At 37.0% G+C, this 14463-nt stretch overlaps 1 protein-coding gene across 9 annotated transcripts in view; it reads right to left on the bottom strand.

Annotated features, from left to right (window-relative positions):
* The window catches only part of RAPGEF6 (Rap guanine nucleotide exchange factor 6), a 226987-nt gene that overhangs the window by 74308 nt on the left and 138216 nt on the right, over positions 1 to 14463 (bottom strand). For all 9 annotated transcript variants that reach the window (XM_032626259.1, XM_032626251.1, XM_032626257.1 and 6 more), the window contains 5 exons: positions 12466 to 12643; positions 10288 to 10424; positions 7487 to 7645; positions 6754 to 6906; positions 2038 to 2202 (listed from right to left, as the gene is read on the bottom strand). In XM_032626259.1, coding sequence (XP_032482150.1) covers positions 2038 to 2202; positions 6754 to 6906; positions 7487 to 7645; positions 10288 to 10424; positions 12466 to 12643 — 792 coding nt within the window. The remainder of the gene's footprint in view (positions 1 to 2037; positions 2203 to 6753; positions 6907 to 7486; positions 7646 to 10287; positions 10425 to 12465; positions 12644 to 14463) is intronic.

Here is a 14463-nt window from a genome sequence, read left to right as displayed (position 1 = left end):
CAACCGTCCCCACTACTAGTTCTAGAACATTTTCATCACCCCAAAAGAAAACCCCATTCCCAATAAGCAGTCACCTCCCATTCTACCCTTCTTCCAGCCCCTAACAGCCACTACTTACTTGCTTTTCTGTCTCTGTGATTTGTCTACCTGGATACCTCATACAATATGTGATCTTTTATGACTGGCTTCTTTGTCTTACCTTAATATTTTCAAGGTTTATGCATGTTGCAGCATGTATCAGTATTTCATTTTTTTAATGGCTGAATAATATTTCATTATATGGTATACCATATTTTGTTTATCCATTCATCAGTTGATGGACATTTGGGTTGTTTCCACATTTTGGCCATCATCAATAGTGCTGCTATGAACACTGCTTACAAACTTTTGTTTGCACACCTATTAGCTCTTTTGGATATATGCTTCAGGAGTAGAACTACTGGGTTATACGGTAATTCTATGTTTAACTTTTTGAAGAACCACTAAGCTGTTTTCCACAGCAGCTACACCATTTTACATTACTATAAGCAAGTATGGGAATTCCATTTTCTCCACATCAACACCCTTAAAATGCTTGTTATTTCCTTTCCTTTTTTTAAGTCATCTTAGTGGGTGTGAAGTGAACAAAACCATCACTGTGGTTATGATTTGCAATTTCCCTGACTAAGGACATTGAACAACTTTTTCATGTGATTGCTGGCCATTTACATATCTTCTTGGGAGAAATGTCTATTCAAGTCCTTTGTCCATTTTAAATTGTATTGTCTTTTTGGTGTTGAGTTGTACGAGTTCTTTATACATTCTGGATACTAGACCCTTATCAGACATATGATTTGCAAATATATTCTCCTATTCCATGTGTTGTCCTGTTTTTCCTGATAGTACCTTTAATGTAGAAAAGGTTTTAATTTTGATGAAGTTCAATATATCTATTTTTTCCATTGTTCAAGGTTGAGCTTTGGGTATCATACCTAAGAAACCATTGCCTAATCCAAGGTCATGATTTTTTTTCACACCTTCTTTTCTTTGAAGAGTATTATAGTTTTAGCTCTAATATTAGGTTTCTGATCCATTTTGAGTTAATGCTGAATACGGTATAAAGGTCAAACTTCATTCTTTTACACATGAATATTTAAGTTGTCCCTAAATCATATTTTTGTTCATTCTCTAGCATGCCTTTATTTCCTCAGCAACCTAAGTAACTATATATAATTTCAAAATCAGGGGGAAGGCAAGCCTGTAGTTTTGGACACTTGAGTTTCCTAGACGATAGAATTCCACAGTCCAACTACATCTAACTTATTTCCCTTAAAGTATAACTCAGAAAGATACACCAGGCAATTATTAATTACTATGGCCCTACTTTTATTTTTCTTAAAATGACTAACTTCCTACCTGTTACTGAGGTAGTTTACTGGTAGTAATGTACCAGTAGCTGAGGTATCACTATTTTTTCCATGGGAAGTACAAACACCCCATAAAATAAGGTAAGATGATCTATTTATAACAGCAAACAATGTTTAATACAAAAAAAAACCTCAAAGCTAGATTAAAATAAGTTACAGCTGTGATAAATTAAGGTCAAAAAGATAAACTGTTTTAAAATGATTATCAAGTCTTTAACTCAAAAATCAATGTATTTCTAATTCTATTTAGATTGTTTCTAAGCCCTCTTGAAAAAATTTACTTGGTGGATATTCTTTCTAAACTATTAAATGACTTTTAAATGTTTTATTGATCTCCTCAGTAACCACCAAGTATTTGGATAAAGTGTAAAAATATTATCATCCACCTTCTGAATTTACAGCTACACCACAGCCTGCTTTCAGTTTTTGCCTTTTAAAAGGCAAAATATCCACTTTTAACATTGTATTCTGTCATAAAAGTAACCAAGCAGAGATATGTCTATACTGATTCACTAACTTTTTAGGCGAATTGAATCTTATCAAAATAAACATTTAATTTGTCAGTTGCAAAAGGTTTTGGGGGAATAAAATTTAAAATCACTTTCATGCCTTTTATAATGATAAAACCAACCTTATCCCTTAAGCTGTCAATTTTAAACCATTCCAATAGTTTGGTCCCAACGTCCAAAGGACTTTCAAGAAATGTTCTATAAGTTAATAGGAAATCTTCTATATAAGTTGGGTCCACAATGGAATGCTCTTCTATTAAATGCATGATGAGACGCTCAGGTGTTGCCTAATAAAGAAAAATATAGGAAGAATTAGAAAATAAACAAGTAGCTCAGGAACCAAAGAACTCCTACTGATTACTTCCTTTTGTAGCCACTCTATTACAAAGTCCTTGAAGTAAAGTTTCACCTTTAAAACCCTCAGCACTGGGAGTAGTAGTCTCTCTAGGTTGTAGTCCACCATCACCCAGAGGTTTAGAGAGAGAAAAGGCAGAGGAATAAACATGCACAACAGCATTTACTCGGCCGTAGTTGTTTTTATTGGCATTTCATCATAGGAATGGGGGGATAATGTAATGACTGTCGCAAGTAAAGAGAAGGAAGAGGTAAGAGTTAAATTAAAGAAGTAAATAAAATTTTCTTCCAAATTTAATCATCCTTAAATTCTCTTCTGTCCCAGGCTATAGGAACAACATAGCAGCTCAAGATAGCTTGTTTTATTGTTGTTACTTCTGGGAATAGAGGTTTCCTCTTCTATGGTTTCTTCATTCTAGTTCACCAGAGGAACCAGAAGTTCTATAGATAGTTTTTACATTAACTCAGAGTTTAACTCCTTGCCTGTTTCCCAATTTATAAAAAGGAATGCAAACAACATTTATCTACTGCTCCTTCTTGAGCTTCTGAATCAATGTTAAACTTTATTACCTTAGCAGCATTTTCAAAAATGGGTACACAAAACAAATACAGAAATAAACCAGATGTTAAGCCAAATATAAAAACCAACTGTTGCCCATAACCTCAAATTTCAATTTGTTGCATTCATCCAAAGAATTTCACTGGCCAGAATTATTGCATGGCAAACATAGATTAATACTAACAGTGTTCTTATTTGAGAATTTATTAAAAAATAAAAAAGGGTACCCCACTGCTAATAAGGTATGTAAATCATTTCTCTAGAAGGAAGTCAGAGGAAAGGCTCTTTGAAATACCTATTTAAGGGACAAGACAACCACAGGTCATTCCTATTCTTCTCCCACCCTCCAAAATACTCCAAGAATACTAAATTGGGTCTATCATTAAGGCAAATCACAATCTGAGTTCACTTAAAATGTGGTTCTTAGATCATATATAGCTAAGTCAGGGGTGGAAATGATCAACATGTTTAAGAAAGGCCATTATTCTGATTAGCTAAATCACTGAGGCAGGATCTCTGCGGAGACTAGGCCATATATTCAAAACTGTATATATTTTTTTTTTTTTGCAGTACGCGGGCCTCTCACTGTTGTGGCCTCTCCCGTTGCGGTCCGGACATGCAGGCTCAGCGGCCATGGCTCACGGGCCCAGCTGCTCCGCGGCACGTTGGATCTTCCCGGACCGGGGAACAAACCCGCGTCCCCTACATCGGCAGGCAGACTCCACCACTGCGCCACCAGGGAAGCCCTCAAAACTGTATTTAAAGACAAGTCCCTGGGACTTCCCTGGTGGTTCAGTAGCAAAGAATCCACCTTACAATGCAGGGGACTCGAGTTTGATCCCTGGTTAGAGAATTAAGACCCCACATGCTGCGGGGCAACTAAGCCCATGCACCACAACTACTGAGCTTGCACACCTCAGCTAGCAAGCCCACGTGCCACAAACTACAGAGCCCATGTGTGCTGGAGCTTGTGCGCCACAACTAGAGAAGAGAAAACCCGCACGCCACAACTAGAGAGAGGTCCATGCACCACAAGAAGATACCACGTGCCGCAATTAAGACCCGACACAGCCAAAAATAAATAAATAATAAATCAATCTTTATTTTTTTAAAAAAAGACAAGTCCCATTGTCATGCAGAGGCATGTTACCAAATTGCTCACTAGCATCTAATAAGGTGGATGCTGGGTGACAGGGTACGCAGAGTGGGCAGGTAAAGGAGATGGCTGGCATGGTAGAGGTTGGTTATGATGAACAAATAAGTAAATATACAGAGCATAACAAGAGCCACTGTTGGATAAAGTATTTACAAGTAGGGGAAGGAAAAGGCTACCAAAAACTTTGTGGTATAGTACTGGAACTGGGAGTACTGGTATGAACTCTTGACTGTTATCAATAGATAGACAGATATAAGAAGATATAGGTATGTATGAATTTATAGTAAATAAATACATATATTTCCTACCTCTGTCTGATGAAAAGTTCTAGAAGCAATGACACCACAGTAGCAGTGAACAGAGTGCCCAGATCTTGGTTTTTTAATGCTGCTCTCTACTAGAAGGATCCAGGGCTCTCTGGAGAAATGTCTGATTCCAAAGCAGGGGCAGTGAAAGATGAGCCTGGAACATCTTGTTTTGCCAGATAATAATGAAGCTCTCAAAAAATGATGGGGACATGTCAAAAGGATACAGGAATCAGCCTTAAGAGAGTCCCACTGGCCAAATCTGGGACAATCTGACGATCAGAACAACACTGATGGTAAGGGAATACAATACATGAGACCATAACAATATAATTAAAGAGGGGAAAATGCTCATTCTTACAGTAGAATGACAATAAATGTAGAAGAAATAATGGAAATAGAAAATCACCATTACAGGCAGGAGTAGTCAATCGAAGTAAAGACTGGTGGATAGAGGTTTGTAAGACATACTGACACTATCCCAGAACATCAATGCTCCAAATGCTCATCAATTACAAAGGGTAAAATGGTGGCTTTAAGTGAAGAAACTTGACAGACACCAAGAGGACCAGGTGATTTAAGGTTAACTTCACTGGTGGTGAGATAGGTTGACATTGTATGCTCCCTGAAATGGTGCACTGAGAAAAGCACAACATTATTTCTGTGGAATTCCTGCCTGGAAATCATGACTGTAGTCTGGGCATGAGGCAACACAGGATAGATCTTGTCTGAGGGTCATAGTACAGACTGTAAGGGCTGTATTCTTTAAAACTGCTGAGAACGTGAATAGGGAAAGACTGTTCCTGTCGTAGACTTAAGTGACATGACAACTAAATGCAACTGTGTGCCTGGATGAGATTCTGAACCAAAAAGGAAAAAAGAGCCATTGTTGGGATAGTTGGTGAAAATCTAAATAGCATCTGTGGACTGAATGGTTTTACTTTATCAATGTACATTTCCTAACTTGAAGGTTTCTATGGTGTTTATATAGGAGACTGTTCTTGCTTTTAGGATATACACAATGAAACATTTAGGAGTGAGGAGGCATCACATTTGCAGACTGCTCTCGAACGGTTGAAAAAGACTGATGATAATGGAGAAAATGCAGTGAAATGTTAGCATTTGGGGAAGCTGAGTCAGGGTGTTCTCTGTACTGTTCTTGCAACTCTTCTGTAAGTTTGAAATTACAGGGCTTCCCTGGTGGCGCAGTGGTTAAGAATCCGCCTGCCAATGTAGGAGACATGGGTTTGAGCCCTGGTCCAGGAAGATCCCACATGCTGCGGAGCAACTAAGCCCGTGTGCCACAACTACTGAGCCTGCACTCTAGAACCTGCAAGCCACAACTACTGAGCCTGCGTGCCACAACTACTGAAGCCCATGCACCTAGAGCCTGTGCTCCACAACAAGAGAAGCCACCGCAATGAGAAGCCTGCGCACCGCAACAGAGTAGCCCCTGCTCGCCACAACTAGAGAAAAGCCAACAAAGACCCAATGCAGCCAAAAATAAATTTGTAAAAAGAAAAAAGAAATTATAAAAATATAAGGCTCACCATGAGCCTTCATAAAAAGATAGTCTATGGCAGTCCACATATATACTCATTTTTTTCTACATAGAAAGCTTACGCCTATCAACTTAGGAAAAGAAAAAGACAGTGTTGAGGAATAGCCTGACTCCTGAGAAATATCTTATCTGACACCAGTCCCTCTTATTGTTAAATAAAGCTTCTGCACTTATAATGAAAAATAACACATGTACTTATTTTGCAACCAAGACTTACTTGAAAAGAAAAAAAGGTCATGCATTTACTTCCTCTCTTGCAACTAGAATTGCTCTATTTTACATCTACATGTCATAAAAGAGACAGGGAGATGGGAGAGTGGAAGGCAAGGGGGCAAGGAATAGGGGAGAGAAGGAATTAGAGAAGGGAAAACAATATGGGTAGTAATACTCAGATTCTATAGCATGCTAAGGCTTTTGATTTGCCACATTTAGCCCTAATAAAGCCCTGCCATAGCATCCCCATTTTCAGATATGAAAATTGAGGTTCAGAGAAGTTAATGTCTATTTCAATGCCACAGAGATCTAGTAAGCACTCATCTAGGATTCTTTATACATTTATGGTTGGTCCTTTCAATTTCTGTTTTGTTTCTAAATATTGCTGTCTTTGATGAAATTAATTCCCATTATCAACGGATCATACAATAAATTTGAGAAGGAAAATTTTGACTGGTATATTCTAAGTAATATCCTTCCATACTGATATTAAATGGCAATGTTACCCTTCCTCAATAAAATGTGTAAAAACCAACTTAGAAAAAGTCAAAAGAATTAACACATTTATTTACACTAGATCCCAAAGTTAATGAATTATCTTGCACTACTCAAAAAGTGGTTCAAAACCTTTTAAGCAAGATGAAAGCTTTATTCTATCAATAACAAGAAAAATAAGTAAAAAATACCCACCTTGATTACAATGTGCCCTTTCCTGGTTCCACTGCGATCTAGTTCACGGTGCTCATGTACCATAACAATTTCTCCTTCTTCCTCAACTTTATGGGTATTTTTTTCCACATGATTTAAAATTCTCCAATAATCCTGCTGGGCTATGCAGACAAACTGTCCGAGAACAACATGGGGACAATTAATGAACCTATAATACATAAATATATCACTATGCACCAAGGCAGAGCACAAAGGCGAGAACTCAAGTGGCGTAAGTTTATTTCATCCCTTCATTCCTTAACAAAAATCAAGATAAAATAAACAATTCATGCACAAAGAGACCAAAGAAATTAAATCCATTTGAATTCTGCTCTAAAAGGAGAAGTGAGCATCTACTTCTCTCAAAACTGACACTATGCAAAGAAAACATGAAGCAGGAGTAAGTTAGAAACAAACAACTCAGAAGTTCCTATTTCTTCCTCTATTAAAAAAAACAAAAAAGAGACTGAGCTGGCTAATACCAGATAGAAATTTAACAAATCAACATTTATTAGATATATTCTCTTTTAAAATATGTATAGTTTGTTCAATTCCACAAATATTTGAGTCCGATATAAAATCTAGTTTCCTTTATTAACTGTGAGCTTTTCAAACCCCCAATTCTCAAATCACGCTATTTTATTTTGGGGAAGGAAAAAAAAGCTCAGCCATTTAAAATCAAGAAACAAGAGTACACAAGCAGACATAAGCTTACCTGACAATCGTCTACTTTAGTCCTAACAACTCCATGCGTGTACTGCTTATCCAGAGTGGGTGTAATTCCAAAACTATTTCCCATAAAGAGATTTTCAACTTTTCCATCTGGATGACTAATTTCTACAGTGCCGTTTAAAATAACATACCATGAGTCAAGCTATAGAGAAAAATATAGGCTTTAAGAATCTTTGGGAAAAGAGGGTTACATGTTAACTTTGAAAAATAATCAATCAATATATAGAACTCATATAATTTAAAAAAGAAAAAAGAAGATCTGATTATATTACTAAATACTCTGTCAGTAACACCCTATTCCTGTTAAGCCAACCACTAAAGTTTATTTTACTCTTTCTTCTTTTAGTCACCAAATGAAATCGGGGACTCTCAGTAACTGTTACGGTTAAGACCACCAGCTCTGGGCTTCCCTGGTGGCGCAGTGGCTAAGAATCCACGTGCTAATGCAGGGGACTATGGGTTCGAGCCCTAGTCCGGGAAGATCCCACATGCTGTGGAGCAACTAAGCCCGTGCGCCACAATTACTGAGCCTGTGCTCTAGAGCCCGTGAGCCACAACTACTGAAGCCCCCACGCCTAGACCCTGTGCTCCGCAACAAGAGAAGCCACCGCAATGAGACGCCTGTGCACTGCAATAAAGAGCAGCCCTGCTCACTGCAACTAGAGAAAGCCCGTGTGCAGCAACGAAGACCCAATGCAGCCAAAAATTAAATAAAATAATAAAAAAATAAAAGGCTACAAACGGCACAGTCCCATTAATACAAAAAAAAAAAAAGACCAACAGCTCTTGGAATTTGAATCCAGAATCTGCCACTGACTAGCTGAGTGACTCTGGGCAAGTTATTTAACCTCCTAGGCTTCAGTTTCTTTACTGCTAAAATGGGCATAACAACATTACCTATCACAGGACTTTTGTGTCCATTAAAAATGAATTTAATACAAACCAAGTGATTAGAACAGTGTCTGGCACATAGCAAACATTCAAAAGAAAGAAAGAAAAAAAAAAAGGGAGCTAGTGATTAATTCAGAAAAACTATTAAAAGCCTGAATTTTAAGGCATATCTTAAAAAATACTGAAAATTTCTCCTAATGTTAAGAAAGTACTGCTCTCAATTTATACCAAAGTATTTAATGCTCTAAGGAGACACATTCTAAGGCCTATTGTATATCAGTGAAAGACTACTTGTTCTCATGTGGTATCCCTTTTATTAGCCTAAACTTTCAATTTTAATGTGAATCAGTTTTAATGTGATTTAAGGGAAATCTGGATTATCAGTTCTGAAGGAGAATCACTGGCAACAAGAAATATTTTTTCAAAACTGTTTTTTTAAAATTTTTAGTTATTTCAAATATAAAATACATTCATTGTGGAATTTGTGGATTACACAAATTACTTGAGGACAGGGGCTGTATTGGGGTTTTCCACCACTATCCTCACTGTGTACCTAGCACAAAGTAGGCACAAAACAAATTTTTGCTGACAGAACCGTGGAATATTAAAAGAAGACAAAATTTGTGGAAAAGTAAAGTTATTCAAAACTCCACTATTTATACAGTTGTCATCAAAAGTTTAGTATTTTTCTCCCATGTTTATATTATTTCATATTGTTGAACTATTTAGACTATCCTGTCCTTTTAAAAAAATTTAATACTATACTCATTTGTTCATCAAACTTTTTTTTAGTATATCCTATATGCCAAACGATTTCTAGGATACAGGGAGAAAGCATGTAGACAAAGCTAGAGCTAAGGCCCCTGCCCTCAAAGATATCTATCAAATTTTAAAATAACTTGAAAACCTATATAATATTATAACCTGTGGCTATATAATAATTAGTTAACCACTGTTTTTTCGGGGGGATATATTTTGGTCATTTCCAATTTTTACTATTATACATATCCTGCAATGAATATCTTTTGGCATAACTCTTTGAGTTTTATATTGTGTCTGGAGGAGAGACATTAAAAAGGGGAATAATGGGTTAGAGGCTGTTAATACTTTGAAGCCCATGTTAAAAATTTCTAAATGATTTTCCAGAAATACTGTTTATATTCCTACTAGCAGTATATGACAATGTGCACTGACTGACATTTCACCATTAATTTTTATCAGTTCGATAAGAAAACCAGTGAAGTGCTACCTAACAGCAGTAACACTTTTCAATTCCTCTGAATCCTCCCTCTGCCCACCTGCAAGTTGCCATCCAAGCATTTTTGAAAATAGAATTGCCACATAAATGCCTCAACTGACAGCAGTCTACTAGGAGGCACTGGTACCAATACATTTCCTTCATTTAAAAAAAAATGTATAATATGAAAAAGGGATAAGGAGATTACATACTTGAAAAACATTTTAATAATAATGTTATAAATCTACTAATATAACAATAATTACTGACATGTATACACTGATGTGTATAAAATGGATGACTAATAAGAAAAAGAATAAATTAATAAAAACAAAACAAAGAATAATTAAGAAAAAATTTTAAAATCTTATAATTTAATTTGAGAAGTAAAAACAAATTTGGTCCAATGAATATTAATTACTGAACATCTATTCTGTGCAAGGTCCACTGCCAGGAAATCAAAATTAAGACAAAATAAAGCAAAAACAAAACAAAACTTATCTTTTCAGAAATTATAACTATCCCAAACTCAGCAGTCATTTAAAAAACTGTATAAATTTTAAAAGTCAAGATCTACACAAGTTTATGAAAATTAGATTATTCTAAAAATTAGCTGCTATAACCAAGTAATGTGTAACATCTATTTGCTAACCTACCTCTTGCCCATCTTCAAGAATAATAGCTCCAGCCTGCTCCACCACTTCAAAAATCATCACTGAGCAGAGTTCTCTCCTTACAGACATGGTCATGTTTGCAAAAGCAGGAAGCTGGTGCATAAACTCCAGTAACTGTTCTGTTAAAAAACAGAAATTCTAGTTTAGTGACCATCAAGGACTACAGTTTAAAGATACAATAAAATCCAGAATCCAATACCCAATTCTCTAATCAACTTAGGAATTCATGCTGCTAAACTAGAGAAACCAAGATACAAGATGACTGTTGCTTTAAAAAAATTCAGTTATTTGGTTAACAGATATATTCAGACTCACATGAAAATACAGGCATAATGGAAGACACCAGAATTCACAACCTCCAGAGAGAACCAGGAAACTACACAGATTCAGATGAGGCTCGAGAGTTTAGCTAATTTTCCTAGCAGGAGATGCTATTCCATGGTGGTTACATTTAGTGATGTCCTTTGATCTAATAGATTAGTGTAAAAGGCTTTTGTCTGTTTCTTTCTGGGCTAGAGTTTTTAAACAGTTATTAATAAATGTCAGTAAGTAATTAAATTAGGGACAACAAATGTGAATACTAGTTTAAGATTTGTGAAAGCAACTACAAGGTAACTCTCTTTAATTTAACCAACAAATGTTTGAATACCTGCCTCAGGCCATTCCCTGGTATAGATACATGAGCAATAAAGATAAAGGAAAAAACATTTAAGCAGTCAGCTAAGGCTGAAACAGAAGAAACTATAAGGTGCTATCTATCTACAGATAACTGGCAGTTAATCATATTTCAATTTTTAAGAAAGCCTTGTGAAAACAGCATAGTGTACAATTCTTTATCACTAAAAATGCACTTAGAGTTGCTGTCCAGATAGCATTCACAACATGAGTCTCAACTGTAGGTTGCATAACTATATTATATGTTATTAGCATGGCAAGGAATGTTCAAATGTATTGATCTTTACTCCCATAGATTATAATTATTAGTAGCAGTATCTTCTGACTTGAATCACAGCAGTATGACTCTTATAAAAGGGAAATCTAGGATAAAATCTTAATTGAATCATAATATATAACAACACTAAGTAATCTCTGTCCTTAAAGATAACATTAGCATCTTTAGTATTACTCAACCTCCAACGTACAGTAAGTAGTTCTATAAGAAATTAAAGGAAAATTCATAAAATTTGAATCAAGAAATATACATAATTTTTTCAAGCTACAGGCAAAACTATGATTTTTGACAACATTTGAAATTTTTTTGAATTCATAGACATTGAACACTGACGCACTGTGTTTTACATGTCTTATGGACATGGAGGGGGAAATCACTTTACCGCAATCAAAGCTATTGTTTTATAAATTGGGGCAGCCAGAATGTGAGGACTATCTGGCTGCAACATCCATCACCCTAATGATGGCCAGGGTTGATTCAGCTGATCTGGCTGTCTAGGCAGGTGTCTCCTTCCTCCCTTCACCACTCCACACATGCATCCGTCCTGAAGCTGAACACTTAGTCAAGGAGGACAACCTGTCCCGATAGAGGAGAACCTTCCCTGAGAAAGGAGTACTGTCCTTCGCTTACGGATATATGAACAGCTGCGTTCCACTGCTATAACCTCCAAAACAAGCTCTAATATTGGGGCAGCTAGCCTCAAAGACGGCCCTAAACAATTCTTGCCTCTTGATATTCACGTCCTCGTGCAGTCCTCTCCCATACTGCATGAGGGTTGCTCTGTATGACAAACAGAATTGGGAAGAAGCAATGATGTATCATTCCTGAGGCCAGATCATAAAAGATACTATGGCATCTGCCTTATTCTCCCCTGAATTACTGGCTTTGGGGGAAACCAACTGCCATGTGGTGAGGACATTTAAACAACCTCTGGAGAAGCCCGTGTGGAGAGGAACTGAGGTTCTATGCCAAAAGCCATGTGAGCAGTCACCTTGGAAGTAGAACCTCCAGCTTAGCCCAGTGACTGTAACCCCTGCTACATTCTGACTACAACCCCATGAGAGACAATGAGCCAGAATGACTCAGGTAGGCTGCTCCTGAATTCTTGACCCACAAAACCTTGTTGGGAGTAATTTGTTATGCACCAATAGGTATCTATATATAAATTGAACTATAAAATTCCTATTGTGAACAGATGTATTTCTTACCAATGTCATCATCAGTTTTGTCTGCAGGTTCTTTTTCAAGACATTCTCGAACAAGATCTCGCCCCTGCAGTGGATCTGTTCGATCAATCTCTTCATCTTCCTCTTCTTCATCTTCAGAATCAACAGGTCCTTCTGGAAGACGTGTTAAATCTACATCTCCTACCTCACTTTCCGTAGCCTACAGAAAGAAATCTTGATCACTTACCATTTCATGTTATAAAAATTATATGTCACAATCTGAATGAAGCAAAACTACCCCTCCCACCAAATATTATCAAGAATTAGGCAACACCGTATGCTCTATCAAAAACAAAATGCTACTTATTTATAAAACGTTTCTCTCTGCCTAAAATACAAGTCATCATTTCAGTGTGACATGTAAATTGACAAATCTGAGCCAGTATGTATAAAATGGTCAAGAGACTCAAACATCACTAAATGTATTAACACCTGCTTTCCAACAAACACCTGTATTTCTTAAAAGTACATTTCCTAAAATATAAAGTGCAAGAAAGAGAAAGACAGTTTACCAACAATCATTTTAGGAGTACCTTGTTAGTATATGCTGGGTGTTATAAATAAGGTATTATTTTTTCAGCACTAGGTTTAGAGTCTAGTAGGGTAGACAGTCATGTAAATTAAGAACAGAAGTATAAAACAGCAGTACTGAAAAGTGCTAAAATTCAACAACTGTGAAGGATTGAACAAATACTTCTCTCTTTCCAATACCTTATTGTTGAATCTAACAGTAAGCAAAGAAGAGCCAAGGTTACTCTACCAGGGGTCCCCAACCCCCCAGCCACACACGGGTTCTGGTCTGTGGCCTGTTAGGAACCAGGCTGCACAGCAGGAGGTGAGCTGCTACCCCCCATCGCTCCCCATCGCTCGCATTACCATCTGATCCATCCCCAACCCCCCCACCCCTGTCTGTGGAAAAACTGTCTTCTAAGAAACCAGTCCCTGGTGCCAAAAAGGTTGGGGATCACTGCTCTAAGCAATCTTAAAAAAATAAACTTATACTTACAACCTGAACTTTGCAAACATACTAGTCTCAGACAGTTGTAAAAGAACAAGCAGATTTTTTAAAAACTATGAATTTAAATGTTACTCATAGAAAACAAATAAAATAAATAAAATAATTTATTTACTTTTTGTACTTTGTATTTTTTACTTTTTGTACTTCAGGACAAAATCAAATTGTCCTGAAGTGGATTATTAGGCAATATTTCTAAATATTATACTCAGTTGATTCATATTATAATAAATGAAAAAGCATGAATACTAAAGCAGATAAGGAAAAAAAAAGAGTAGAATGTACAGAAATTTCATAATAAATAAGCACTCATACATGAGGATTATTGAAAACTATGGAACCTTCATTCAAATATTTAAGTCTCATCTCCTGTGTTGAACATTTACTATTTTGTCTGCCCAGAAGAGGTTCTTCCTTCTTTTAGGGAGTTGATGTTCCTCTCCCACTTAACCCAGAGATTTCAAAGGGAAACAGTGCCCTGTTCCTGGCTAGGGAAGCTAAGGGAGAAAGTCCTTTCCTCTGGATTTTTATAACTGGAGCTGGAGGGCAGAGCATCCTTTCTCCTCAGGTTGATGAACTGGAAGAATGTGAGGCAGAACAGCCTACAGCCACATGGGAATGCCTTTCTGTGGTGGGAGAAAATGGAATCAACTGGCAGAGAAAAGGGCAGGGGAATGCGGAGGAAGGACATTGAACAACACAGCAGACACAGAAAGAGATCGAGACAGACAGACGCAGAGCAGCAAAGCAAAAAAACAAAAACATATCATGCAGGAAAGAGATGGAAAAAGCACAGCATGTGCAACAAAGATAACCTGTGACAGAACGTGTCACAGAGAGACAGGAAGGAAGAGCAATCAAGCAACAAGGAGTCAAAGGACTAGAGAGACAGGCAAACGGGCAGACACACTTGCAAGCATCCAGGCTCCCTGAGGCCAGAGCTGCCTCTGCTTTCTCTGGGGGTC

This window comes from Phocoena sinus, chromosome 3 (genome assembly GCF_008692025.1).
Source record: "Phocoena sinus isolate mPhoSin1 chromosome 3, mPhoSin1.pri, whole genome shotgun sequence".
Classification (NCBI taxonomy): Eukaryota; Metazoa; Chordata; class Mammalia; order Artiodactyla; family Phocoenidae; genus Phocoena; species Phocoena sinus.
The sequence above is the reverse complement of the archived record's forward strand: the minus strand, read 5'-3'. Positions and strand labels throughout refer to the sequence as shown.